The sequence below is a fragment of the Sylvia atricapilla genome, chromosome 1, assembly GCF_009819655.1.
Source record: "Sylvia atricapilla isolate bSylAtr1 chromosome 1, bSylAtr1.pri, whole genome shotgun sequence".
Lineage (NCBI taxonomy): Eukaryota > Metazoa > Chordata > Aves > Passeriformes > Sylviidae > Sylvia > Sylvia atricapilla.
The window spans coordinates 105804131-105832103 of record NC_089140.1 but is presented as its reverse complement, the minus strand read 5'-3'; the positions used below and the strand labels follow the sequence as shown (position 1 = coordinate 105832103).

General features: G+C 39.3%; 1 protein-coding gene across 2 annotated transcripts in view; it reads left to right on the top strand.

The window, feature by feature from the left end:
• The window catches only part of TMEM241 (transmembrane protein 241), a 55447-nt gene that overhangs the window by 9521 nt on the left and 17953 nt on the right, over positions 1–27973 (top strand). Inside the window, exons 4-13 of one of the 2 annotated variants that reach the window (XM_066329880.1) lie at positions 259–340; positions 3498–3575; positions 5005–5027; positions 6719–6770; positions 7910–7958; positions 9962–10007; positions 10948–10983; positions 17631–17665; positions 18915–18984; positions 21681–21774. In XM_066329880.1, coding sequence (XP_066185977.1) covers positions 259–340; positions 3498–3575; positions 5005–5027; positions 6719–6770; positions 7910–7958; positions 9962–10007; positions 10948–10983; positions 17631–17665; positions 18915–18984; positions 21681–21774 — 565 coding nt within the window. Of the gene's footprint in view, positions 1–258; positions 341–3497; positions 3576–5001; positions 5028–6718; positions 6771–7909; positions 7959–9961; positions 10008–10947; positions 10984–17630; positions 17666–18914; positions 18985–21680; positions 21775–27973 lie in introns of both variants that reach the window. The other variant, XM_066329872.1, reaches the window with a different exon arrangement.

The window sequence follows — 27973 nt, the reverse complement described above, 5'->3', positions numbered from 1 at the left end:
GAGGAGCCAGGGAAAGAATAAAACAAAGCAAATATATCTGCAGTTAGTTCCTTGCTTGGATTAGACAAAATGAATAATTTTTGACTTGGACTCTTTAGTAAATGGGAGCAATCAGAGCAATCAGATACTGACTTTGATACGCACATGTTTGAAATTAATGCACATATATACATATTATTACATTACTTGCAAGGAGCTGTTGCTTTCTGTCTGTAAACACAATGTGGTGAAATAATGGGATTTCAATTGTTTTCACAGGTCTGAAATCCTGTCATGGCTTCCTGCATCAGTACTTTTTGTGGGCATTATTTATGCTGGCTCCAGGGCACTGTCTAGATTGGTAAGAAATGAACCAGTGGAAGTCAGTTCTTTATTACGTCTACTTTGTAAACAAAGAACATTCCCTTCATACATGGTATTTAATGCTGTTCCTGCGTTGAGGGAGAACCAGGGAGGAGAGGTGTAAATAATAGATCCATTGTTAATGCAGCAGTCCAAATCTACTAAGTATAAAAAAGCATCTCTGTGACAGTCTGAAGCACTCAGCATCTCTCTAGAGTACTTAGTGTTTTGCTTAACAGATCCTCAGTGGTCTGAATTGTATAGGTAGAGAAGAAGCTGAAAAAATCAGTAGCTGTAACTTTGCAAAAGGGGGAATGGGGTTGTGGGATCTGTGGGAAATCCTTCCAGGAAACTGATGGAGACCATTTCAATGAGAAGGTTTTGATTCTTTGCAGGATTTGAAAAAATAAATAGAAAGTTGGAAAGAGATTATGGGAAGGGTTAGATTACTCCATTTTATGATTCATTTAAATCACAGTAATTTACCAAAAATTTACCAGCAGAATGTCAAATCTGCTTCCATGAAACTTGAATGCTTTATGCTTAAATTATATATTCTTCCTTTTAAAAAAAAAGTAAAATAAATTGGCAAACAAGGGATTCAACCATAACCAAAAGCCATGATAAATGAACCAAAACCACTACACATTAATTTTTTTTAAATAACAATATTTTGTTGCTGTTGTGCAGTCTGCAAGCTCAGATCCTGCACTAGTTCCTTTCTGCATTCTGTCATTGCATCTTAATGTAACTCCAGAGCCAGTTTACTCGTGTCACCTCCTCAGCCCCAGGAAGGATCAAAAGGGACTTTTTTTACCAGTTTCTGATTGTAGTGAGCCCTTGAAAATCCCAGTAGAGAGATAGAGCAGAAAAGAACAGGAGGTCTCTGTCCTGGTACACAAGGCTGAGGACTTGGACAAAAATAATCTTGGGAAAGCACAGGCATGTGCTCAGAAACCCCATGTTCCCAGATCAATTCTGTCTCAGTGTGATTGATTTGCTTCCTCTTGCCTCCTTGTCAAAGGAAGTTCCATTGGGCTTCTTTGGAGCAAGGTAAGCAAAGTCCCCTAAGGAAAGCCCTGTCTGGAAGCACCAATAAAGCCTTGGCAGCACCATCTTTTCTGCTTGCTCACTTGGGTGGTGGAGGAGTTAAGAATCACATCCTCTGCGTTATTTCTTCTTACTTCCTGGCCATCTTGAAAGTTACTGTATTTACCTCCTGTTCCTGCTCTGGTCATTTATGAGTGAACTGCACTGGAATGGCAGGATTGTGAAGGGTTTTGGTTTGCATCCCAAACCTTTCTTAAGATGCATCTCACATTTCTTAATGGCTTTTGTTGTACATGAGTGGAGATTTAGACACCTAATTCTGTTGCCATTTTACAAGGCAAGACAAAAGGACACGCAGTCTTAGGCCATAATTATTTTGTGCTGCCTTGTAGTGGAACTAAATCGAATCTTGTATAGAAGGTCTACTTACAATAACTTTGTGTACAACAATTTTATGCCACAGTGAGAATGAAAGTGTACTCTCCCAAACTCATAGCTGAATTGGCTCATCTCAATAGCATATTTTAATTGTGGGTTTATTCCCAAAGCAGAAATTATGTGTACTTTTTTTATCAAATCCAATGGGACCCACTTTCAAACACTCCTGTATACTGGCAAAATGACAACTTTAATCTCTGTTTTTGCCTCTTCCTAGAGGTGCTGGCAATCTCCCCAGACCAAGGATTCAGGGCTAGAACTGGAGGAGGACTGCTTAGCTCTGGACTGTATGACTGGATAATTAAAAAAAGCATGCAGAGTCATGAGGGGAGATTTTTGCAGAGTCTATTCACCCTGCCTGCCCAACCAGTAAACCTTTCTTTTCATTAAGCTCACTCACAAATTTAAGAAAGACTTGCATCAAAGACAATAGACATATGGAGAAAGTTAACTGGGCTAGGCAAACTGGAGCCACTGTTGCCTCCAAAACACATTTGGAAGAGCCAAAAGCAGAAAGGAGGAAAGAAAAACCCAACAAATTGGCTTTCAGAAAGGGAAGAATGTAAATTCTGCTGTCAACATACCTTGTTTATGGGTATTTCTTGTATTTCCTTTTACTAAGTCAAGCTCAGAGTACTTTTATGTTAAATACTTCTGGGTTTAGGTTCTCAGTTATCCAGCAGCAGGGTTGAGAACTGGTTCTCAGTACTGGTGAAGCCAGGTCAAACAACTTCATACCAGTTGTGTTTGTGTGATTTTCATTCTCATTTTGGTGCAACTGTTATGGCTATGGATCTACTCCAGTTGTCATTATGACTTTGAATGTTTAATGGGCAGTGCTTATCTGGCTTTATGTTAAAGAAAAGAAAATTACAGAAAATATGCAAAATCACATTTGAGAGATATTTCCTGCTTATATCACCTCATACTTAAAAGTTTGGACATCATTGAGAAATCAATTAATTCTCTGCTACTGTGATTTAAATACCATATATGAATGGGGAAATACTGCTTCCTAAAATGGCTTAGTCTTTAGATTATCTTGATCAGAGCAGAGAATTGCTTCTGTTTCAATTGTCTGAGAGACCATGGTACTGATTTGGAGGAAGTGTTACGAACCACAAATTCTGGTTGGGTTACCTCAGTGGGTATAATTTCAACATCATTGGTGTATGAACTATTGCATTTCTATCCTAATTTTGGGCAACTCTTCCTAGCAGTAACTGAAAGCAATCACCTAAAATCATCTTGCCCACAATTCTGTTGCTAGGAGTCACACTGTATTCTTAGTACCAGCAGATAGAGATGGGACAACAAATGAGAACAGTTTCTGTGGAGGCTGAAGATCCTGGATCAGAGAGGGAAAACTAGAGGCCAAAACCTGGAGCAAATCTCACTGGGTAGCTGGGTGCAAACAAACTGACTGAGCACTCAGCAGTGGGAGACACAGCAAGCAGGTCTGCAGCAGGGTCTGCATTTAAGGATGCCTGTGCCCATGTGCTAGTGACTGGAACGGGTTAAGTCTCTTTTAGGGGATGTGGCATGGTTTACAGCTTCAAAAACAATACCCCACAGACATGTGGGACAGATGTCCCTAGGAGGAGTGCCCCTTCCTATGTGTGTGACTGGGTTGATTTGGGCATTTTTGTTCCCTCTCTCCATGGCAGCCAATCCCGGTGTTCCTCACTGTGCACAATGCGGCAGAAGTCATAACCTGTGGGTTCCAGAAGTTCGTGCAGAAAGAGGTAATTGATCCATTGGTCAAGGCAAATCCTGGGATAGAACTGCCCCAGAACAAGATACCTGATTTCTCTTAATACAGGCATTAGGGCGATGTACTTTTCTAGACTCACTGTAATAGCTACTCATTAATAAGACCCAGAGAGAGCTTTTTGCTGTTGACAAGTATCTATACTGATGTTTTCTTTTCCCCTTTAGTTGATGAAACACTGCAAATACATATCACCAGTCTGATCTGTATTTTTAAGACTGGCTTGGTCCTGCTTGTTTTTTGCTTTTGAAAATTAATATTCCCTCTCTCTCATGCTCCACATAAAAATGTCATTGTTTGAGCTGAGAGGAATGAGGACTATGTCCTTCCATCTAATCAGTATCACAGATCTCGTGTATTGTATGATTACAGAGAGGTCACACCTCCACATAAAATGCAGGAGGAATGGTGTATTTTAGAATTTGTTTTGAATGCTTGAGATTCTGCCCTTATGAAAGTCAGGAGAATAACTCCTGCACCCTTTTGTAAGAGCTGGGGGCTTTTTTTTCTCACAAAATGCATTGGGGAGCCTTCTTTTTAGGCTTTTTTAAAAATGTTTTTCTAACTGACTACAGAGTTGCTGTGTGAACTAATACTGGGAAATCATTCATCACAAAGTTGTTTCTACAGTGGCCTCTGGCTTGCTGTGAAAGGCATCTTCCATTCATTATAGCTGTTTTCTCTATAGAAGACAGATAAATGAGTGTTTACTTCATCTAACAAACAGAAGAGGTCACTAAGATTATGCCTAAGGGACATAGCGACATGTACCATGGCATGTCCCTGTGTCATTGTCCTCTGATTAGTGCCTTTGTCAAAGTGTTTCATATTTTCCTTCTATGTCACAGGCTTATGACTCCTCTCTTTAAAAACAGAAGTGCTACAGACAAGGATAATGCAAACACAGGCTTAACTGGAAGCTTCTCAGAAATAATATAATATCAAAGAATTGGGAAAATTTAATGAGTTTATATCAAGACTGATTTGTACAAGTAGTACATAGTAAGGAAAACTCAATATTTGAGTACCTATGTTAGGTAGTTTTGGTATAATTCAAGTCAAGTTTAAGGAGCAGGTATAAAGTTCAGGTCTGGTTTTAGGTTTACTTGCTGATAAGTAATCTGAAAATATAAATAGAGGTGAAGTAGACTGATTCATAATCCTAATTCTTCTTTAGTAAATTAAATTTGCTAAGTAGTGCTCAAATGTTGAATGTTGCACATTGAAGTTTTAATGTATGTGGTGCATGCATACATTATCTGCTGTCACTGATAATGTATGTATGCACCACATATATTAAAACGGCTGTCATCACTTTCCAGTTTTTTGGAAGGACAAAACACTGTTTTACCATTTTTATCATTAAATTTTAATGTTTTATCATACTTTCTTTTTTACAGCAGACATCTCATCTGAAAGTCTGTAGGTAAGCTTTAAAAACTACTCATATTCAGATTCAGACTTGTTTTGGCTCCAGCTTGTGTATTTGCTTCAGATAATGGCACACCAAAACAATGAAGAATGTAAGGCACATTCCTGTGGGCGGTGAGCCTAAATTGCAACATAGGAGTAATTAAATAATTTTTTAACAATTGCTTGAATAATTTTTTGGTATGTTTTTTCTCCTTACAAAAATGAAATGAATGAAAAAACAGTGCCCATAACAATGCTTTTGGAAAGGTTTGGAAGTTCTGAAGTTCCAGTAGATAATCGAAAACAGTAAGAAAAAGATAATTACTGTGTTAGAAAGTAGGTAAAAATTCCCTTCCTTAGAAATGAAAGGTAAATGAGATCCATTTCTGCTAGAAAACTCATAGCATAGAGGTGGGGGTCAGTCTCTTCTGCCATGTCTCAAATGAAGGGACAAGAGGAAGAGGCCTTTAGTTGTATCAGAGGAAGTTCTGATTAGATATTAGGAAAAAAGTTCACTACAAGAGTGTTTCAGCATTGGAATACATTGCCCAGGGCAATGGTGGAGTCACTATCTCTGGAGTGTTCAAGAGTCGTCTGGATGTGGCAGTTGGGGGTATGGTTTAGGGTGATTATGATGGCACTGGGTTGATGGTTGGACAGATCCTGAAGGTCTCTTCCAACCTTGATAATTCTGTGATATTAAACTGCACAACTACCAACCCTTGTTGGCCCTGGTTGTTTAGGCTTCAAAAACGAGATGGAAAGGGACAAACAGAAGTCAACCAGTCATATATTAAAATTTTGATTCTATGCCCCCACATCCCCTTGAAGAATGGGTATTTGCTGTCCTCCACGTTCTGTAATCTGTTAGTTATACTTAACAATAGATAATGTTGGGTTATTATTTTGTGTACTTAGAGGTGTTATCTTCCTAATTTCTTCCTGTTGTTCCCATTATCTGACTTACTGTAGCCTTGTCTTCACCATCAGATTATTGTCAAGGATACCATTTTTAAAATAATCTTTATTCTGTCTTTTCCCATGCCCTTAGATTATAGGAACATAAGCTCCAAAACCAAGTGTATGTTAATATTAATAGTGACAGTCCACAGAAATTCCATATCAGTGTATTCCATGTAGCTTGAAGAAGTACTGATTCAGCCACGGGTGAAGAATTTATTTGGCCTAAGTCAGTGGTTTAGGAGAGGACTTGTGCTGTCCTTAAGACATTTCCAGTGTAATACCAGTCACTTCCACCTTGCTCTGTGCCCTGCAATAACAATGTCTCTTGTAATGGAGTCATGTCTGCTGGAATTCTTGTAATAGGCGATTCATCTTAATGAAATAAGTTTTTGGTAGCCATTCAGCCAGAAATTTCTGACAAAGTCTAGGGAAGCCAGATGGCTAGTGAAGAAAATATTCTCTACCAAAAAAACTTGTTTTTATCACTTCTGAGATGTTTTGTGCTGCTTCTCTTCTCATAAAACTGCTCTGTGATGACATACATAAAACTACAATTGTGAAGAATGCATCATGTAAAAATTTTGATGGCAGAAATTACTTTTTAAATATGGAATAAGAAATCTAAACAAGTGAAGTGTCAGTGTAAAATTGACTGGAATTGCCTCTGTTTTGCTGAGAGTACAAATGCAGGTTGAAAGCTTTTGATCTTGTGGGTTTATTTTTTCTTTCTCTTCTCCACAGTGTGCTGTTCCTCCTGGCAGCAGCAGTATGCCTTCCTTTGTGTGACACACAGGTGAGTTCTGCTTTGCAGAGGAGCCCTAGCTAGCCCTTGATGCTTGACATCTTGTTAGCTTATGAGGGATGCAGCTTTTACTAGTAAGCTAGAGTAGGATTCCTGCAAGGCAGTTGTAAATGTTTCCTGTTGCTGTGTCATAGTCTTGCAGGGTTTACTGTGTTTGTATCATGGTAAAACCTCTGAGCAGTGTGGACATACAACTTCTTGGTGAAGGTGGTGGCTGGGGAAACCACAATTTTACTTAATAGGGCCTACAGCATATCACTTAGGTTTGAATTAATTGTAGGTACTTTCAGGAAGTTCCTGAAATAGGTTTGTATTCACTTTACACACTTTCTGTAGCTACCTGAGAAAGGAAGGAAGTACCTCCAGAGACTGCTCTATCCATCAAAGATTCATTGGAGATTCTCTTTTGGAGGCTTAGGAAGCAAGCTGCTTACTTGCCTTAGATAGCTTTGAAGTCAGATGAGTCTGGAACTTGTCTGGATACGTCTGATCAAATGTGGCTATTGCCACATGTTGCACCTGCACTAGCTCTGGTCATAGTCCATGGTGCAGAGCAGGATCCCCTGGTGCATAATTCATCTCACCTGACTGCAGACACCTAAAATATGCCAGCTGAATTTCTCTCAAAAATGTTTGGTTTTCCCTGCTGATTGTGAAGAGGGCCTACTTTGCTCAGACAAATGTCCATTTGAAGCCCTCTTGGATACTCTGTTTAGTTGGAGCCTTGGGGTGAGACTGCTTAGTGTCTGCAGAGGCTCAGAGGGGACAGGATGCAAACCAAAAATCTTTGTGGTGGTCATCTGCTTGTCTCGCCTGTCCCTGATTGCCAATACAAGACTAAATAGTCTGTGGTCCTTATGCTCAGACTGTTTAAATTGGTGTACACATATGAAGGAAATAGAATTACACTTGCTGAGACGAGCTGAGAGCCTGTGTAATTGGCATATGCCAGGTTTCTAAGTGTGAGAGGAAGAATTTCAGTCTTCCTAGTCTTCTTTTGTCATCTTCCCTTTCTTTGTAGCACAGCTCCCACTCACTGTATTTGCTCTGCAAAGCTAACTGCAGGGAAATTGCAATCTGTATGTTTACATGATCATGCTTTTTATTTATGTAGATGTTCTTTATTGCAGTTTGATCCAAATGGATATTTATGGGCTCTAATTCACTTGATCTGTGTTGGTAAGTAATTTTCTTCCAGAAAAAAGAATTAGGAAGAGTAAATGTGTTGGAGAAACTAGCTTTATTATGAAGTTACTGATATTTGAGATAATGGCACACCAAAGCAATATGTAAGAAACACTTGGAAAGAATGAAGATCAGTAAATATAAGAAAGTGCATTCTTTTTATAGCTTTTATGTTGAAAACAACAACAGAACAAACTGCATATTGCAGTCTGTTAACAGTGGATGAGAAAACACACATACAATTTTAATCAGCAGTAAGCTTTTCTGGTTGTTCTTTGATGGTTGCCTACTGAGAGAAGCTTCTTTCTGAGCGGAGAAGAAACATGAAAAGAAAACAAACAATAACTTGTACTTGGAGCTTTGTTGCACACACAGATTTTATTTAAAAACTGACAAAAATGTACTAAAATGTCATGGACTATGGTCCCAGAGGAAGGATGTTGAAATGTTGGGGGTTTTTAGGCAATCATGCGAATTTAAAAAAAAAAAAAAAAAATTAACTATGAATTGCATAACCTATCAGGTTTTCTTTTTGTATATATTTTCAGACCAAACATTGATTTAGACAAAATCATAGCTGTACCCTGAAAAGCTAGAAACAGTCAGACCCAGAAAATTTGAAGAAAACAGGAGTAGTAATATTTAACTAGGAGATTTCTGTCTTTTGGAGTATTTTGGTGGATAATCAGGGACTTGTATTTGATTTTTATCTCTCCTATATACTGACTTAACATTCATATGTTAAATCTTGTCTGTAGATTAGGGATGATTCCTTCTTTATTTCTTCTATTCATACTGTAAAATGTACAGGGCAGAGATAATGTGTTTATGTGTATTCCTGCCTAGAGAGGGCTAGAGATCCCATTTGAAATGTTGTTAACATACAAATAAGAAATAGTTGTAGGGGGTTCTTTTGAGAAATATTATATGGTAAATATTTGCTCATTGATATAAAAGTAAAAGCTATGGATTTTCCATTTCAAATTGTTGTTTGCTGTGATGTGTGATGTTCTTGCTTTCTCAAAGCCAAGGGGTCTCATTTGTAAAGCAGTGCTTGGTCACAGAGGTGGAAAATTGCATAGAGTCTTCAGAATGCTTCTTTTGTGTGTTTGAAACGTGTAGGAAGTGCCAACATAATGTTTATGCTCAAAATATAGCTGCCTTCCATTTCTCTTTCTTGTGAGAGTTGTTGATATGGCTACTGAGAGCTATTAGATTTCCTATCAACTGAAATGAAGGTGCTACAAGAAAGGGCAAACAGATAACTAACTTACTGCATAGTAAATCAAGACAAAGCATTACAGAAAGGGTGTGTGTTCTACCCTTTAACTTGTCTAATGGAGGCAGAATTTAGGACATTTATTTCATAGTGTTCTGCTGGATTTACCTTTCCATATCCTGGTTTTCTCCGTGAATCAAAAATATTACCCCAAAGCCTTGAAGAAAGGGTTTGAAAAAATAGAGCCTGAAGCTGTATCATTTCTTCCTTGAGCGCTCAAAACTTTGCCCAGGACAGAAATGGAAGTTAACGAGAGGTAGATGGATGGGTCAAGAATGTAAAGGACCTGGACACCCTAGAGCTGAGAGAACTTTAAATAAGAAAGATGGCTCAGAGCCAACAGCTCTATGTAGATGAACATATACATCATAGAACTTACCCCCAAAGTGGTGTGGGCTGGAGAACCCATTCTGACACACACACACACACACACACACACACACACAGAGTCTCTCCTTTGTTGTTGCTGTGAGCTAGATGTCCTCAGAAGGACTAGCAGAACCACAAAGCATGATTGTGCTCAGAGCTGACAATACTTTGAAAGCCATTAATTTGAAGCAGTAGGTTCATTTTACTCATGGTTTAGGAATCCTTTGTGCTGTGTTGCTAAACTGTAATTCAGAGGGGTTCCATGTCTGCTAGTACTACGGCCAAACAAGCTGTTGTTTGTCAAAATGATTGCACGAGATGGCAATTACACATGTCATTTCAATTACAGGGGCTTACAAAGTGTTTCACAAGTTGTGGAAACCTGGATCTTTAAGGTAATGTGTCTTCTTATTCTCTTATAAAGAGAGATGACTGTGATGCAGGGAGCTCTCCATGATCAGCAGGAGCTGGGCCACTCCTGGTTAATCATTAATGACTTCTCTTGCAAGACGAGCCTTATTTATTGTTGGTAACAACAGCTTGTGGTTCTTGATAATAATACTGCTAACTGGAACATTGAATTAGTTTTAAATAGTATTATCCAAGGGTGATGACTCAGCCCTGAAAAAAGAACCCCTAATTACTGGCACAAGTGTTAAGAGGAAATGTTAGTCTGTGTTCAAGTGGAAAGCTGCATGGTTTGAATCTGTCAGTATCTCCCTTTGTGACACAGTCTCTAAAGTATTAAGCAACTGGTGACTTACCACAGGATGGGAATGGCTGAATACCTTAAACACCTTGAAACCTTGCACTAATACCATGTTCATGTTAGAACTGAAAACACACAATAGAAGTCTTGGAATCAGGTGGCGTTGCATGCTCACGGAATCTGTAATCTGCAGTTTTCTTTATGGATAGAGATGGGAATGTTGACACTGCATATGTTGTGTAATATAAATGCATGAATAAGCTTATTTATTTCAAAGCCATTTTCCATCTCTGGTTAAATAGTCTAAATTTTAATCAGTCTCACTTTATCTTCACTTTAGATGAAACTCCTACTGACAGTAACAGAAATAATGTGTGGCTCCTGTGTAAATCAATATGTTGGTTTATTGATAATTAATTGATTTGTGTTGATAAAATTATTACTGTATTTTGCTTATAATGTATATAATTATAATATAATGTTAGTATTATCCAATACTTGCCTTATTATATATTGTATAAATTAATATAATGTAATATTACAGCACTACTGTATATTACTGATTTGTTACACAAAATGAAGTGCATTGCTAAAAAAACCCCTTTTTTCTTTCCTTCCTCTTCCAGTGATCTGGACCAACAGTACATCAACTATGTATTCAGGTAAAATGAATAAGTCTTTGATATACCATAGCTGGTTTTATGTGGTATACTTTTACATTTTCAACTGTGCCTTGTTGAAGAACCTTACAGCTGCCACTATTTAAATGTATTTATTTAGCAAGACATTCACTGAAAAAACAGTGCTAAGCTGAATGGCTTAGCAGCTGAATTTTTTTGGCTCCAGTTGTAGGTAGACATGCCAATATTCACCTGAGGAGGTATTGGGGTGTTAATTATGAATTTTTAAATCACCACGTGCACAAGTGATTTATCCCTTCCAGAAATAATATTTACTGAGTAACTCACTGGCAATACCCCACTCCAGAAAATAAAACTTGTACAAAATTGCCAGAAGAGGAGGTAGTGATTACAAAAGTACTGTGTGCAAAGAACATGAGCAGTAATTGATTTTTCAGAGTGCCGTTAGTGGGATTGAGTAATTCTGACTTTCAGTTGTTTTTCTGATTTGGAGATATAAGAGTGGCTTGTTATTTTGTAGCTAGTGAAAGAGTCTGAGTCACTGACCAGATTCCCCTGTTTTGCAAATCCAGTCTTTTCTTCAAAGAGCCACAAACCAGGACATTCGGTGTGCGTGGCTTTTTTTGTGAGGCTTTATTTCAAGTCAGGCATCTAGAGACTTGATTCAATTCTCCTCCATCCAAAATCACATCTAATATATTTTGGCCTCTTTTCTTGGGTTCATACTTAAAGTCGTTTGGGAACACTATGAAGTAGGAAAAATAAATTCAGAGAAATTTCTTCTGTGGTCAGAAGGAATGAAAGAGAGAGCAAAAGTTGGGAATAAGCATAACAAAAGTGAAGTTGTGCTAGTCTATTTGATTAGATGGATATATACTCCTGTCTGACCACATGAAAGATCCTTGATAGAAGTACATCAGGGACACCAGTGTAGGACGGTTGCTTCCCTTCAATTCCCATTTATCTTGTGAGCATCGTCAATATGATAACACTGTGTGTGTCTTTCTGTCTTAGTTCAATCAAATCTCCTATTTCCATGAATAAGTAATGCAGGCCTCTACTTTGCCTTTATGATTCACCAGGGTCCCATTAATGGACAATATCTGCATATCAGTTTGCTTGAGGTAGGCTCTTGTTTAAGTCAGTTGTTGTTTTCCATCTACTATGAAATGCAAAGCAAATCAATTTTACACAAAGAAGGTAGGTGTGTTCATTGAAACTTTGGAAGAATTAGTAATGGAATTTGCAAATATGCTGCCACATGAAGAAGTGACCTATGAAGTCTGGAATGAGATGTAGCTACTCTTATGTGTTGAAGGGAAATCATGAACCAAGCAGTAAAATCAACTAATTTTTCACTTGGCAGCTGCCCGATTGTTTCTCAGTTGTCATTTTAGTTGAAAATTGCATCAAGGCCTGAACCTTTAAATTCAGATTTTGGCCAAAGGTCTTAATTTTTCAGCTTTGACTGAAAAGTCAGGGCTGGGCTGCTGCTGTGTTAGTTCATGATCTTGGTCCTTTGAAGTTTGTGAACTTGTGTCCAGCAGAGAGCAGGAGTCCCACATTACACGGAAAGTATGAAAATTTATTTGGAAGCTTTTGAAAGGGAGAAACTTCTCGCTCAGGAGCTGTGAGGTGCAGTGGTATATGTGTTTTAAACTGTTCTTTTTACAGAAAGCAAACTCACAAACAATCCAATGATGGATTTATGCAAATTGGAAGATGTCTATTTTCAGCATCTGTTTAAGAGCAAAAGTTTATTGTCAAAGCTTCTAAAGCTTTTCCCCAAGAAGAGGCTTAAAGGTCAGCATAGCTTACAAGATGATGGTGCAAAGCAACTTGCTGGAAGACAGGTGGCTTAAGGGAGGTAGCAAACAGGATGCTTATTTGCTTGGTTTGGGTCTGTGTATATCTATATGTTTATGTATCTGTATGGGTATAAATTTCTATGTGTTAGAGAAGCTCACAATTTATAGCATTTGGCACTTGTCTTGCCTAGGGAAAACAAGCAGTACCATGGACAATGGGAGAAGTGACATCTGAATTATTTTAGAGCTTTGTTTACTAAAAAAAAGAAGTAGCTAATGATGTTTGAAAGAGTGTAAAATTTGGCAGAAATTCTCTCCTTGTCTGCAACCTCCATGATATGTCACCTCCAGTGTCTAATAGGGCTGAAATTCTTCTGCCGCAGGAGGCACTGGCAGGGTTTGTCTCCGAGTGAGACCTCTGCATATGTAGTTATCTCGGAGATCACTGCTGCTTCCCAAATCCAGACAAAGATCTTTAGTGTGTTTCAGAGCTGTGTGGAGCTGTGTAGACACAGCTTACTGCACAGACCTAATTTCTGTAGAAAACAATCAAAACTACCTTTAAATATCACAGACTAAAGGAATGTTCTCTGAACAAGCACTAACTCCTCACAGGCAGCTCTGGCTCAGAATAACTGTAGATGTGGATTACTTCTGTCAGAGGGGGCCCAGCACTAAAATTTGTGATTTAGAAGGTGTTAAGGTATATGCTGCTTCCTCTTCTCACGTCTTCTCAAGGACTGTTCTGGCCATGACAGGATCTCAGTTCCATCTCCAGGACAGGACAGTTTAATGTGTACTGCAGGTCTTGTCTATACAAGCATGATTGTATGCTTCCATGGTTTATCAAGGCTAATGTGGTTTTGGTGCAACTTTCTCCTCTTAACACTTATCAGTAGGTCTTTAAAGCTCCTTATTTCTAACCTAGATCAGACAGCTGACATGCAGCTGTGTGGGCACAGCCAGATAGTGTTTAGAATCATCCCATCTTTCAGGTTGGAGAAGACCCTTAAAGTCATTGAGTGCATTAACCAAGCCCACCACTGAACCTTGCCCCTGAGTGTTGACAAGGAAACTCCTAAAACATGGGAAGCCTGGACAGAGCAACACAGATCAAACCAATATGGTTAACATGACGTTCTCCCTCTATTCTATCTCAAATGGCAGGTTATATACACTTTGGTATCATTTACAATTACAGGTCATGAGAAAAATGCAAACAAACATTGTTTATCTTATTCTTAAGGGGACAAAAATGTTCACACTACAAACTATACCTATTAACACTTAGAAACCCACTATCCCATGTGCACATCTTAACATAATTTCTAACTGCACCACAGCTTCACAGGCCTGAATTTGGGGCCCAGGCTGGGGTAGCTCAAACCTTAATCCAAATATAAATCATGTCCTCGCTCTCTAAGAAATTCTGCAACACCTAAGCACCACATATCTCTTAAAAAACCACAAGGATGGTGACTCAGACACTGCCCTGGGTAACTTATTCCAATGCTTGATTCCAAAGCCTTTTAGTGAAGATTTTTTCCTAATACCTAGGAAAAATGCATAAGATTATTTTAATAGAAGCTGTTCAAAGTGTTTCTCAGTTCAATATGAAAGCACAGTTGTCCTCTACTGCAGTGTACAGACTGCCTGCATGGAGCAGATGAAAAGATCTGACACAGATTACTGGATGTTAGAATCTACCAATATGTTAGAGTAAAAAAAAAAAAGAAAAAAAAAGAAAAAAAAAGAAAAAAAAAAAAAAAAAAAAGGAAAAAAATATATAAGAAGGCTCTGTTGGATGCTTCCAGAAGAGGAACTGAAATGAACAGTCTCCTAACATATGCTGTCCTTACACACCATGCACTGTTTCTCATTTTAAAATCTGTAACAGTTTGGGAGAAAGGAACACCCCAAGTAAATGTAAATGAATGGGAACTTTCCAGAATCAAACAGATCTGAAGAAATATTTGCTGATGTTGAAAGTCTGGCGTTCTTCTCACTTCATCACTTCCAACATGATTATTCAGTGGCTTTTAAAAAAGGAGCCAGGCCTGGAACAAGTGTAGGAGGGAAAGCAGAGCTGTACTGTGCAGAGAAGGGAGGGGTAATGTTGCTTCTCAGTGCCCAGCCCCTTCCAGTTCATCCCTCTCCCTTGTGCTTAAGCATCTGGAGCAGAGAGGAAGAGAAGAGAGTCAATGTACTTCCAAGATCCTGCCTCTAATCCTCCAATCCTCTTGATCCCACCCCTTTTTTATACTGCAGTATTGTATTTTTCTGCACTCTGACTTCTGCATTAATGTTCTTCTTCCCAGTGTTTTTTTCTTGTACTCTTAAATTTCCTTTTATTCCTTTCTGCTCCCCCACTTTTTATCAAAGGAGAAGCCAGATTTCTCCCCCTTAGCTGGTGAGGGATAGCATGCGAGGTGGGGTAGTAATGCCTGCTTGGCATGTTGAGGGAGACATAAATGTCTTAGAAGCAGGTTGTACCTCCTCCTTTTGGACTTTCTCCTGTGCTGAGGCAGGTAGGGATATTTTACTTCTTGTGAGGAAGCTGCAAGAAAGTTTCAGTACATCCCAATATCTGTCCCTGTCTGAAATTTGTTCACAAAGTCGTACCCACATGGCCTAGCAGACATTGGTGAGGAGAAAACAGATACAGGAGAATTTCAAATGCTGAATAAACAGCACTGACAAAGGTATGAGGTAAAGGCTCTGCTCTATGCAGCAAAACTACATCTGGCTTCAGGAAGAGCTGCTAATCTGTCACTTTTGTGAACTAAAAATGCTGCAGGAGATTTTCTGCAATAGGGGAGGGCAGCTTTGCGGCCATAAATTGCTGTTCTTGCTGACAAAACCTCTTTTTTGCCAGAAGGGAAACCACGAGTGACCCAGCCCTCAGTGTTGAGTACAGGGGAAAAAAGAGAGGAGCAGAGAAAGCTGGCACAGGGTATTTGGTTTTGCTGCAGCCTCATATCCAGGCTGTCCTGCTAGAAACCTCTGAATCCCTAATCTGATTTTACAGCATCATCGTGTCTTTTTTACTGATGCTTCATTCAGAGCAGAGCTACAGAGCAGCTGTAATGCCATCTAATCCATTTGCCTTAACCTGCCCTGCACTTCACAATTACGGTTTTGTTTTCTCCTGTTGTTTTGTTTGGACCAAAACCTGGGGTGTCTGTTAGGGTTATCAATTCCTCTTGGTTGCAGAAGGAAGTTTCTCTCTATTTCCCAGTCTCACTGGGTTCTTGTTTAAAATATAATAATTCAAAAAGCAAGTGGAGAAACATTGTTTAGCCTTACTTCTCATCACTGTTGATACAGTTTCACTTGCCCTGTCAGTCTCCTGTTTTCTCTGTTGTTCAGTCAAAAGTAGAACTTTGCTTCCTTTTCTCTCTTTACCAGGAAGCTGAGGAATTGGGCCTGTCTATTGTGAATTACTCTTGGCATCCCTTTACATGGAGGGCACCCATGTGTGAAGAGAAGGGGTAGAGCAAATTACCTATTTTAAGTGATCTGCTTTGCCTTGTTGAATACCTTTGTGGCAATAACATCTTTTTAAAAACATGTCTAAATATTGAAAATGTGAACATACTGTACCATGTGATACCTTTCAAAGACTTATGAAATATGAAGCTAAAACACCTGCCTGTCTGTCCCTCATAAACTCTTTCCTCCTTCAGCCTACTGTGTTCCACAGCTGATTTCAGTGACAAGCCTCCCCCCAGAGCGTCCTTGGCTGTGGGATTTCTGTGCTCTTTGCAGTTGCTTTTACTGCAGGTGACTCTGAATGATGCTAAATTTCACCAAACTTGCCAAGGGCAGGTCACCAAGCATGGCAGCTTGGTCATGTAGAGAGCTGGGACCAGCTATGAGTGAACAGGTTTGAAAACAGTGTTAACACTGGAAAAGGGAGTTAGCCTGGAATGCTTGAGCATTCATAACATTAATGAATGTCTTTTTACCACTGTGAATGCAGTGCTTGCTGCTTATCAAGAAGCAAACTCTCGAGATGCTATTTTCTTCTTCTTCCACTGATCAGTGGGAGTGTTTGTCATGGACGTATGTTGTTGGTAACTGGAAGAAGCTATAGCTCTGCAGATATGCATGACTGTCCCATCTCACAGCACCCCAGAATGCAGATGAATGAGAACTTTCCAGAATCAAGCAGATCTATAGCCTCCTAGCCTTAGAAGCAATTTGGAATGAAAAAAAAAGGGAAATTTACAAGAAAAGTCAGTTCAGTAACACTAAAAAAGGCTCTATACAACCTATACTGCAAATTCAAAAGAGTGAGAAAACTGAGAAAACTTAAGTGATGATACTTCAGATAAAGTACTGGTCACAGCTGGTTTTCTTGTTGGCTTGTATCTGAAAAGTGTGACTCATTCTGGCTGGTACTTGGGGTTTTTTTTCATGTGTTTTTAAACTTGTCTAAATGCAATATTCAGCATAATATGGAACAGCCGCCATATATTGCAACTTCGGTGGTTTAAAAATGGGACAGTAGGGAAAACTTCTTTGCTAGGAGAATGGAGTGGCCCTGGGACAAGTTACTCAGAGTGGTGTGAAATCTCTGTGCTGGCAGGTTTTTGAGACATGCCTTTTTGAGACACAACCAGAGGGCATGATCAAATATTTGTGATAGTCCTGCTTCAGGCCAGAAATTTTATTAGGTGACCCCAGACATTCCTTTCCAATCAACTTTTGTTTTCTTTTAATTGATACTTGTGCAACAGTTATTCTATTTAACTGGAATAAGTTTCACCATGAAAAAACAAGCACAAAACTGAATAGTTATAGCTGTCAGCCCATGTCATGTATTCTGTAGTACTCAATTAATATTTTTTTTTTTAGTGTGGTACTGTTGGCCTCTGCATCCCATCCAGCAGGTAAAGTGAACTGAGTTCTTCAAGTTCTTCCTTTTTTAGGTTTCGATGTTGCTTTTGCTCTCTATGCATGTTTTTAGAGACCAAACCCTTTGGATTTTAGCCCTGAATATGACCAATAGTATGTTATCATATAGGAAGAGGAGAGAAGGGTATATAACTTGGTATAAGTTGCATATTTTGCAATACCATTCTTAGCTGTCCTTTGCAAACAAGCAGTATGGGACAGACAACAAAGAACAGTTTTTGAGGTGGTACATGGTAATAAACAATGATTCCCTATGTCAACATGTCCTCTTCAGAGCAATGTCCCAGCAGTCCATATAGAAGTGAGTTTCCTTCTCTGCACTGTCCTTAGTGCTATGCAGAGTTTTTGTTTTGTTGCTTTCATAACACAGATCCCATTGCTTGGGCCCATGGCACGATTTGAAGTAGCAACACATCAAGTGGTGAAAATGGAGAAATTTAGTATTTTATGGTAGCTTCTGGTGTGTTCATGATTAGGAGGGTAAAGATGATCATCTGTTGCTCTCATCAGGCATTTGTTCACCCAGAACAACGAAGAAGGAAGCATTTAAAGAAAGATAATTTCCCCTTTTTTCCTGGTGGTGCAGATTGTGTATATAAGAAACCCCCACCAAGATAGACATACATGTTAAGCAAAACAGTCCTGCATTTCAAAAAGTGAAAGTTGGAGCTTCATGCAAATCTGTAGAGCCTGAAGGCCAGAGAACTCCTGGAATTGCCACCAAGAGCAACCAAGGCCGAGGTTCCTAGAAATGCAAGTACTCAAGAGCTCTGCTTAGACCTAGGAGAACTATTTAAACCTCTCAACATGCTCTGTGTTGCAGAGTTCAAATGCCAGAGGGGGAAACAGCCACCATATATCTGTGTTTCCTGTTGTTTCAGTAGGAGCTATCACATGCTATGTAATAGAAGAAGTGGATATGATAAATGTCTGTCCACTGGCAACTGTTGCTAAAGCGAGACCTTCTGAATACTGGCAAAGGATACTCTTAGGTATCCCTTTTCCCTTTTTCAACCAAAGGCAAGAACTAGCTAGAAGCAAGGTCAGAGAGAAATCATTAAACACACCAGAAATGTGGAAAGGATCATAAATGAAAAGTCAGCCAGCTGTAAAGGCTCAAAGGAATGTTAAACCAGTAATGTTCATGTAATTGCTGTTGCATTGCTTGTAACCGTGGGTAATTTTTTTCCCACCATGTACTGAGTGTATTGCTTTGTCCCTCAGGTGATCTCTTCAGTGCCTTGGATTTTCCATTCCTGTATTTCTACAGGTTTCATAGCAGCTGCTGTGCCAGGTAACCTCTCTATAACAGGCCATGTAAATGCTTTCAAAAGAAGAGATTCCATTGACTTCCAGCTTATACCCTCAGTTAAAATTTTTGTAGCATGTAAAGCCTTATTTATACTTGTTTCTGCTGCCATAAGCCAGTAGAACTGCAAATAATAAATCTTTGCATGTCTGCATGTGCATTTGATGGCATGAGATTCAAATGTGCTGAAAGTATGTGTGTCCTTGAGTGAATGCATTCTGATAGTGAGACTTCCCAGTCACCAGTAAAATGTTTACCCAATGTAGCAAAGCTTTGATACATAGCATCTCTCAAATACTTCTGAAGTCAGATTAGCCCAAATATGCTCTTTGCAGCAATTACTAAGTATTAGTCTTCAGCAGTATATGGGTATCCATGGATTAATTTGCCTGTACATCTTGTTATTTGGCAGAATACCAGTTTGGGTAAAAAGGAAAAGCTTTAACAAGTTTTCCATTATTTTCAGTAGCAAAAGTTCACTGCATATTGTCATAACTCTCACAAGACAACATAAATCTGTTTCCCATAGATCCTAATTTTTTTTTAAAAAAAAATCCTGTCTTTCCCCCAATCTTGTACCAAATTAAAGTATTTTTTAAGATGACAAAAAAAAAAGAAAAATAAATAAAAAAGAGACATTTTCATGCTAACTAATGGCAAAAATATTTCCTGAAAATGATTTTCTGACTTATATCTGTATTTTCTGTTGAAAGGGGATATTGAGAGTGATTGTTAAGTAATTTCCAATGTACATAGATTTTTGTTGTGTTTTTCCAAGTGTGGTCTATCCACACTACAAGTAACTCTCAATTAGGTATTCTGTTGGTAGGTAAAATCTATTGTTCTTAAAGGTGAGGTCTATCTGCAGGCAGTAATAGATATCTTTCTAGCTCAGATATTCTTCTTATTCACTTCATTAGAACTTTACCTCTGTGGTAGCTTTCCACTTCTGTTTCTATGGGCCCACCTTCAGTACACGTGTAGTAGACAGCACTACACACTACAGGAATGGTTAGATGGAGAAACAAACATCTCAATTGCTCTCTTACATTTTATAATCTAGTGTCTTTATAGATATGTGGGATTTGGAGGAAAACCTATGCAATGTAAGGTAATGCAGCCAGATCTACTGGTTCTGCAGAGTGTCTGAAGCATCAGCAGTAAGGTGCAAAGTGCTCAATTTATTTAATAAAATTAATTGGTGTTAATTGTGGGCATCAATATTTTAGGTATTTTAATTTGCTGGAATTTTTATGTCTTGAGTTGCACTAAATAGCTTCAAATCTCCATGACTGAAAGCCCTTCACAGCAGGGCAGAAGATTTGGAATGAACTTAAGCTGTTGGACTCTTAAAAGTATGGGCAGTATTGGTTCATTGAACTCATTAATTTCTCAGAGTGGGATGTTCTATTGCTCAGCACTCCATCCTCTGCAACAAGTTGCTGAGTTTAGGCCTATCTGTTGTCATCAAAGCAGCATCTGCATCCTTGGCTTCAGACTTCACACACATCCTAAAGGATCTTGTGTTATGGCTCAATGCAAAAATTCCTAATGCCTTCTACTCCTGGGAAGTTATCTTACCCTGCTCTTTGGTGCCTGTATGGACATGCAGCTGAGATGGAACTTGGCCGCATGTATTGCACAGGGTACAGCACCTGGCTGATGTAGTGGAGCCCAGCACAGAACTTCTGACCTGAGAAGCCACCATTTTCCACCCTTCCTGCTGCTGTAGAGAGGGGACAAACTGTATGGCATCACTATCCAGAACAGCATACCCTCTGTGAATACCAGTGCACTTTTTGCTTCATCACCTGTCTGCTGTGTTGATCCTATCTCCTTTCCCATGCAGCTTCCCACAGCACTTTGCAATTTCTTATGCCTCACAGTAATTTGTGCCTTACATATTTTGAACTCCCTTTCTGTTGCCTGCTTGCTGGTTTACATTGTTCCACTGGTTCACAAACAGTGGGTTGCACATATGTCAAACGTGAAACAAAATCCAGAGCCAAGCCTCATAAACTCCATGAAGTCTGCTGAGATGTGGAACAGAATTTCCTTAAGGATGGATAGTCTTGGTACAGAAGTGCTGGGGACTGCTGTCCTATAAGACTTTAGAATCAAAATTCTCTTAATTATCAGCAGAAAACTTTGGAGTATCCTGTTCCCAGCCCTGCTGAACCATCTATTTGTTAGACAGTAGAGATGTATTTGACTTCCTAACTGGAATTTAGGCTTCATGAAGTTTAAGCAGCTTGAAAGCTTCAGGCAGAAACTTTCCAGTGGTTATTTTTTTCAGTTTGAGGTTCTGTGGAGGTTGAAGTGAGTTAGTTGCCAAATATGTGTGGTTCCTGCTGAAATTAGCATTGCTGTTATTCAGAGCCATTTCAATGCCTGAAGTTAATATTTCACCTCATGTTTTCAATAATCTCTACTTTTCTGATTATGCAAGTGCATTAGAGATCAGCCATAAGAACATCAGACTTACTTTAGTCAGATTCTAGTCACTGACTGAACAAAACCCTAGATGTACTAGACATAATGTAAGCTTCTTGTCCACCAGCTTTCTTTCTCCAAATGGGATTAACACTGCAGCTCTTCATTAGGAAACCCAAGATGCCTGTAAGAGGTTGTTTAGTTAAAATTAACAGATTTTATTAACAAGCTTTCCCCATCCATTGCAGTGGACTGTTGGGATTCTTTCTGATGTTGCACACAGTGAAGCTAAAAAGCAGCACAACCTCAGGGCAATATGCAGCCTGGAGTTTCCTTGCAAAGGTAAGAGAAAGACCCTCATGGAAACACAGTGGATCTGTGCATCTTCCAGGAGAACTGAGGAATTTCTGCATCTCTCTCTTGCTATTCATTCTTGATGCTTCCTTGGTCCTGTCTGTGCAACCTGCACATAGAGCTGAGGCCACAAATATCAGGTGTGTAATATCCCAGGATAATTATCTGACATGAAACACTGTGTGTAGACTGAGTCTGATGGAACTGGGATGATTATTGCAGCTAAGGATTTGGACTACTGAATCCCAGTAATACAAACCTATACTTTCCAAAGAGAATACTGGAGAGAATACTCCTTTGGAGAATACTCCTTCTGTATGTGCACCAGCCATTGTTTGCAGTGTGTCTTTACTGAGCCAAGAATTACAACCAATTCCCTGAAGTTCAATACCAGAACTATCACTGGTTTTGTTGCAGGAGAGAGCTGAGGATGTCATTTGCCTTGACATTACCAGGGCTTTTGATGATATGTCCCACAATATTATTATATAGAAATTAGAGTACTACAGTCTGGATGGCAGACAACTAGATGGGTAAAAAGTATGGTTGGAGGATCAGGTTCAGAAGGTAGAGGTTAATAATTCCTACTCTAACTGGAATCTTGTGACAAGTGGAGTGGCACAGGGATCTGTCCTGGGTCCTTTCCTATTCAGCATCTTTATTGAAGAATGAGAAGTAAGAGAGTGCACTCACATTTCCAAGGGACACCAAATTGGGAGGACCTGTCAATAACACTGGAGGATAGGGTTGCCTTCCAGAGGGATCTGGACAGGCTAGAGGAATGGGCCAACAGAAATCTTAGAAAATTCATCAAGGGCAGATGAAGAGCCCTTCACATGGGAAGGAAGAGTTGGTGGCAATAATATAACATGGGGACTGCACAATTGGGAAGCAACTCTGTGGAAAAGGACCTGGGATTTTGGTAGACAGCAAGCAGGACATGATGCAACAGTGTGCCCTAGCAGCTAAAAAACCCCAAAGTATCCTGGACTCTACTTATAATAGGATATACAATAAATTCGTAGAAGTGATCGTGACCCTCTCCTCAGTACTTGTTAGTCAACATCTGGAATAGGGCGCCTTGGTTTAGGTACCTTAGTACAGGGAAGATATTGATAAACTGGAAGGAGTTTGGCAGAGGGTTGCCAGGAAAGTCGGGGGACTGGATCACTTGCATTTTGCGGAGTGGCTGCTGGACCAACCTTGCTCAGCCTGGAAGAGGGACATCTTTGAGAGCACCTAAGAAACAGCAGCCATGCAGTAGCTATGGAGAAACCATCCAGATCCAGGCTATTCACAGTGCTGTGTAGGGGTGTAAAATAAACAAAGAGGTTCTGATTAGGTACAAGGGAAATTTTTTTCACCCCAAGGATAAGTCAGGCAAGGGCAGAGGTTGCCCAGGGAGGCTGTGCTGCTTCCGTCTTTGAAGGTTTACAAGACCCGACTGGATAAAGCCCTAAGCAATCCAGTCTGACCTCCTGAAGTCCATTCCTTCTGGAATTATCCTATGATCTGTGGATCTGGGGTCTGGCTGCACATGATTTAAGATATTAACAACTGAGTTTTTAAATTCTCTGTGGTGAATGCAGTCAAAAGAGCGCATCAGGCTCCTTTTCCCTGGTTAGATTTTACTGAGTTTTGTCACTTTCAGCTAGGTCGTCTGAAAACCACAACCTTCTGATGTGGTTTGTGATCTCACCTTTCCTGCTGCAGTGAATGAAATTGTTACATTATCAACCCCCCTCCCCCACAAACTGTAGATTTGCATAATATGCTTCTTTAGGAACTGTAGTCAAATGAGTCTGTTTTTCTGGGGACAACAAGAGTGAAGTGATATGACTTCGTTTGTGCTTTGCAAGCTGTTCCTCACTGTACAAGTCACGTGGCATTTCTCACTAGTTTGAAGTTCTTCCAAACATTCTGACTGTTCAGATTTTAGCACCTTAGCTTTCTTCTTGCCCCTTGGTAGCAAAGCCAACTGATCTAAAACTTGTTCTTGAGTATTTTTGGTTTTGGTTTTGGTTTTTTGGTTTTGGCAGGTTTTTTTGATTGTGGGGTGGTTTGTTTGTTTTTGTTGGGATATTTTTGTTTGGTTTTTTTGTTGTTGTTGTTGATGTTGTTTTGAGGGGGTTATTTTTTGTTTTGTTTTGGTGTTTTTTGTTGGTTGTTGGGGGCTTTTTTGTTGGTTTTTGTTTAACATTCGGGGTTGGATATTGGAATAGCTGGCTCTGCTAGTAGGTGTTGTGAATGAGGGTAAATGGTTTTACATGTGGTATCTATGACCTACTGGAAAAAAATGCAGGCAAAGATGTGTTGTGAAATATATTTTAAGCAGATTTGGGTCCATCCCAGCTGAAGTGGATCAGAGCCATAAAGTCTGGACTGGATCAAAGTTTTCCCAGAGTTCAAGTATTTCTAGAATTGTGGAGGTTTGGCCATCTCTAGACATAAGTGATACAAAATTTGTTCTAGCCACCATTGTCAATGAAATTATATGTTTTCATAGCAATTAAAAACTTGTCCTTGTGTCACTGGGACAATTTAATCTGTTCTTTAGCCTTAAAAGTGTGTGCTTTTTAGTGTACATGGTTTAATTATCTTGCTTGGAAGGTTTTTGTAACAGAGCAATTAGTTCTTTTCCTGTTGTAGCTTCTAACCCAGTGCTCAAAATATATGTCTTATCTTGAGTTTGAAGAGGGCAATAATAATGAAGACATGAGATCTGTTGTAGCCCTAAAAAATTTATCAGCACTAGCAATTTCCTTAATGTCTTCCACTAGTGTTTTAAAGCTTCTATGTGACTTACTTTAGGGTTCTACCATACCCATCTAAGGATGCATGAGGAGCATGGAGGAACTGCTGGTCCAAGTACTGAAGTGCAGCTGATTTGGGGTTAGAAATCAGTAAATGCTTAAAAAGTTTGGAAGCACCATACCATCAGTTTTAGAACAGGGATCAAATCAGAGACAGACACAGACAGGAAGAAAGCAAGAGCTGAAGTGCAGCTTGCCTTAAGGGTAGGGACTGATCTACCAGCTCCCAAAAAGCTCTCTCAAGGAACTGTGTATCTACAAGGAACTATAAATTTATGTACTGTGTAGTTAAGATTTGAGTTCCATCTGTCAGATCAATACCACTTCCTGCAGGTGCTTGAAAATGTTTAAACTACATACTGATCCAGCTCATTGCCCAGGGTACGAGGGCTTTGTCAGTCACATCTTAAATCATCGTAAGTGCAGAAAAGCAGCATTTAACTAGCACTGTAAAAATCTATTTAAGTGTAAGTGTCTGGCTCCCTAAAAAAAAAAAAAAAAGAAAAAGGAAAAGGAAGGAAGTTAATGTGGATAAAGAATAAAGATAGAAAGTATTTGTATCTGGACTTGCAGAATGGGATCCAGTGGAAAAAAAAAAACCACCACCTCTGGTCACAACAACAGCTTTGCGTTCCCACATGAGCATTTTTCTTGGATTGAGTAGTGCCCTAGATCATCCTCTTAATCTCTCAGACTGACTGGAGTTTTCACCAGCAGTTGGAAAGCAGCAGCATTTGAGGCCAGAATATGTTTATCTTGCAAATGAGCCAAGAAAGGAGAATGCTGTAGTCCTCAGACAGCAGCACAGGCCTCTAGGGAGGTGCAGAGAATCGGAAAATCTGTTTTCCATTTGGATGCTTTGTACCTATGTGATGGATGAACTGGGGCTGAGATCGTTGTCACAGCTTCATTTCCAATAAATTAACCATGAGATCTGATCGGCTCGACTTTGCACAGCCGAGCACACATTCTTTGAGAAGCCCACATATTTGGCCTCCCTGCCCTCTAATTTTTCATTCACTTAAAAACTGGAGCAGGGTTCTAACTTGTTGTTATGATCTTTACTTTGGCTGCAAAAACTTAATCAATGCATGAGGTTTTTTAATTCTTCCCTGTAATGATTTCTGACAGCTTTCATGTCAGAGCATTGCTTTGTACAGAGACAGAAGAAGCACAGGTTTCATCTGGGTATAAAGTCCTGTGTGATAATTATAGTGAAAAATGCTCTCTGCACTTTTTCTGTGAAAGCAAATAGTGTATGTGTTAGTCATATCTGTACACATTCCTGAGAAATGCAAAAAAAATATCAGGGAAGTGATCTGTATAAAAAAATGTTTTTAAGAAGTCCAAGAAGTATGAAATGCTTTGTCATAACCTTGCACAGATTTAATCCCCAGAAGAGCAAGGATTTGAAGCTGCACTGAGATTTCTTGTTTTAATTTGGAAGCTGTGCTAGTATCATGGGTCATGTACTGGAAAGAAAAAACTGGAGATGCTCATATATACAGACGGAAGCATCTGATGAGAATGCTAATGAGCTCTAACAGTGCTGTCAGTGAGCTTGTTTTGATTAAGGTTGCCAATCTGTATCTGGTGATGAAACCTGTTAGGGTCTCTAAAAGTTAAGCAGCAGAATTAATTTAAATTATTAATAGAATGGAAAAATGCAGCAACATACTGGGTAAGTAGGAATTCATATTCCCATATCACATTTAGTGTTATCCTTACAAACTTGTAGTAGGGAATTCAGCTTGTTTTCAGGAGGAGCCTATTGAAGCAGATTGTTATAAACAGGGAGAACAAATGGGAAGGTCAGTGGATTTTGAATTCTCTTTTTCTTCCTCTCTCACCTGGAGAAAAAAAAATGAATACCTGAAATTAAGTTGCATTGAGATTTACTGATTTTCCTATGCATGGGTTGGAAGGAAATACAGAATAATTGGATCAGGAGTATGCAACTATTTTCTATATAAACATCCCAGGCACTATTATGTAACCTATAATTTATCTGAACAGTGTTGGAGGCTCCCTAATACATAAAAGCATCCTCTGACAGCTGCTTTGGTTCCTTGTTTGTTAACTTGAGATGTGTATGCCCCAGGTCATCCTGTGTTTAATTCTGGCTGCCAAACATTGCGAAAGCAGCTTTGCAGGAGTGTCTGAAAGCATCTCTTATCTGTGGGTTCTGTGTACCAACTGTACTTATACCCCAGCAGGTTTAGTTTTCCCCCCCAATATATAATGGCTGTTCAGAATCCCTCCTGCTATTCAGAATGACTCCTGTAGTCTTATATTTTGTGTCTGTGGTTTTGCTTCTTTGCTCCCCACGGTGTCTTGAAGAGAATGGATAGACTGGATCCCTCTTTGTGTCAGTGCAAAAGCGATTGATGTCCATCTTAATGGTTGGAAAAGTACTGATGCTTTTATTAAAGCAGAAATTCACTTTTTTCTGCTTCTCATAAAATGGAGAGGCCACAATTGCAGGTTGTCTGGGTCTCCTAGCCTTGTTATACTCACTGCACCTCTCTTCACATACAGCATTTCACATCAGAATTTTATCTGCTCTAACTCCAGAGGCAAGCCAACCAAGAGAAATAAAATGAATTCATGCTTTTCCACATTGTTGCAATCTTAAAGCCTCTGCCAAAACATGTGCTTCAATTTGTATACCTCTTAATTCCTCTCTCACTGCTGCTTAGCGTGCAAGTGCTAGAAAATATTCTGCTGAGGGCTATTTACTTGCAGGAAATTTATAAAAGAGTCCTACCGTGGGTGCCTTCTGAACTAAATCTCTCTCTCTTGTTCTTCTCTGCCTTAATGGTACAGGATTCTGGAATTTAAAAGTCTGTTTAAGAATTTTATATATATATCATAACCAGAACAAGAATATGTTTGGCTTTCTGGCACTTGCCCACTTGGTTGTATTGTAGACTGAAGTAGTGTCTTCTTTGCATGCTACTGGCTCAGGCAAAGGTGACAGTGAGATTCTTGGTAGAAAATTCCATCACTTTCTTGGCTTGGACCTCATAAAGCTTTAGGCAAAAATGTCATAAACTCCCATTGAAGTTCCATAAACACAGTGCATTTTCAGGCAGCAAAAATCCTACACTTTGTGCAAGACTCTCTCAAGATCTCTGCTCACACAACCTGGAAAAACTGTGCAGCTGCAAGCCAAAACCCTGAGAGAGGGAGAATTGTGTCCTAGACCCATCTGGGCTCTCCTGGTAGGAGCTCTTTGTGGCACCAGTGTGGTTAGAATTGCATCTCTAATCTGAGAGAGGGAGGTTCTGTGACCCTGAAGTTTTCAAGGATTCCAAGAAGCGCTTCATAAAAGTAGAATTGAACTTATTCTGTCTACACATCTTGTGCACTGT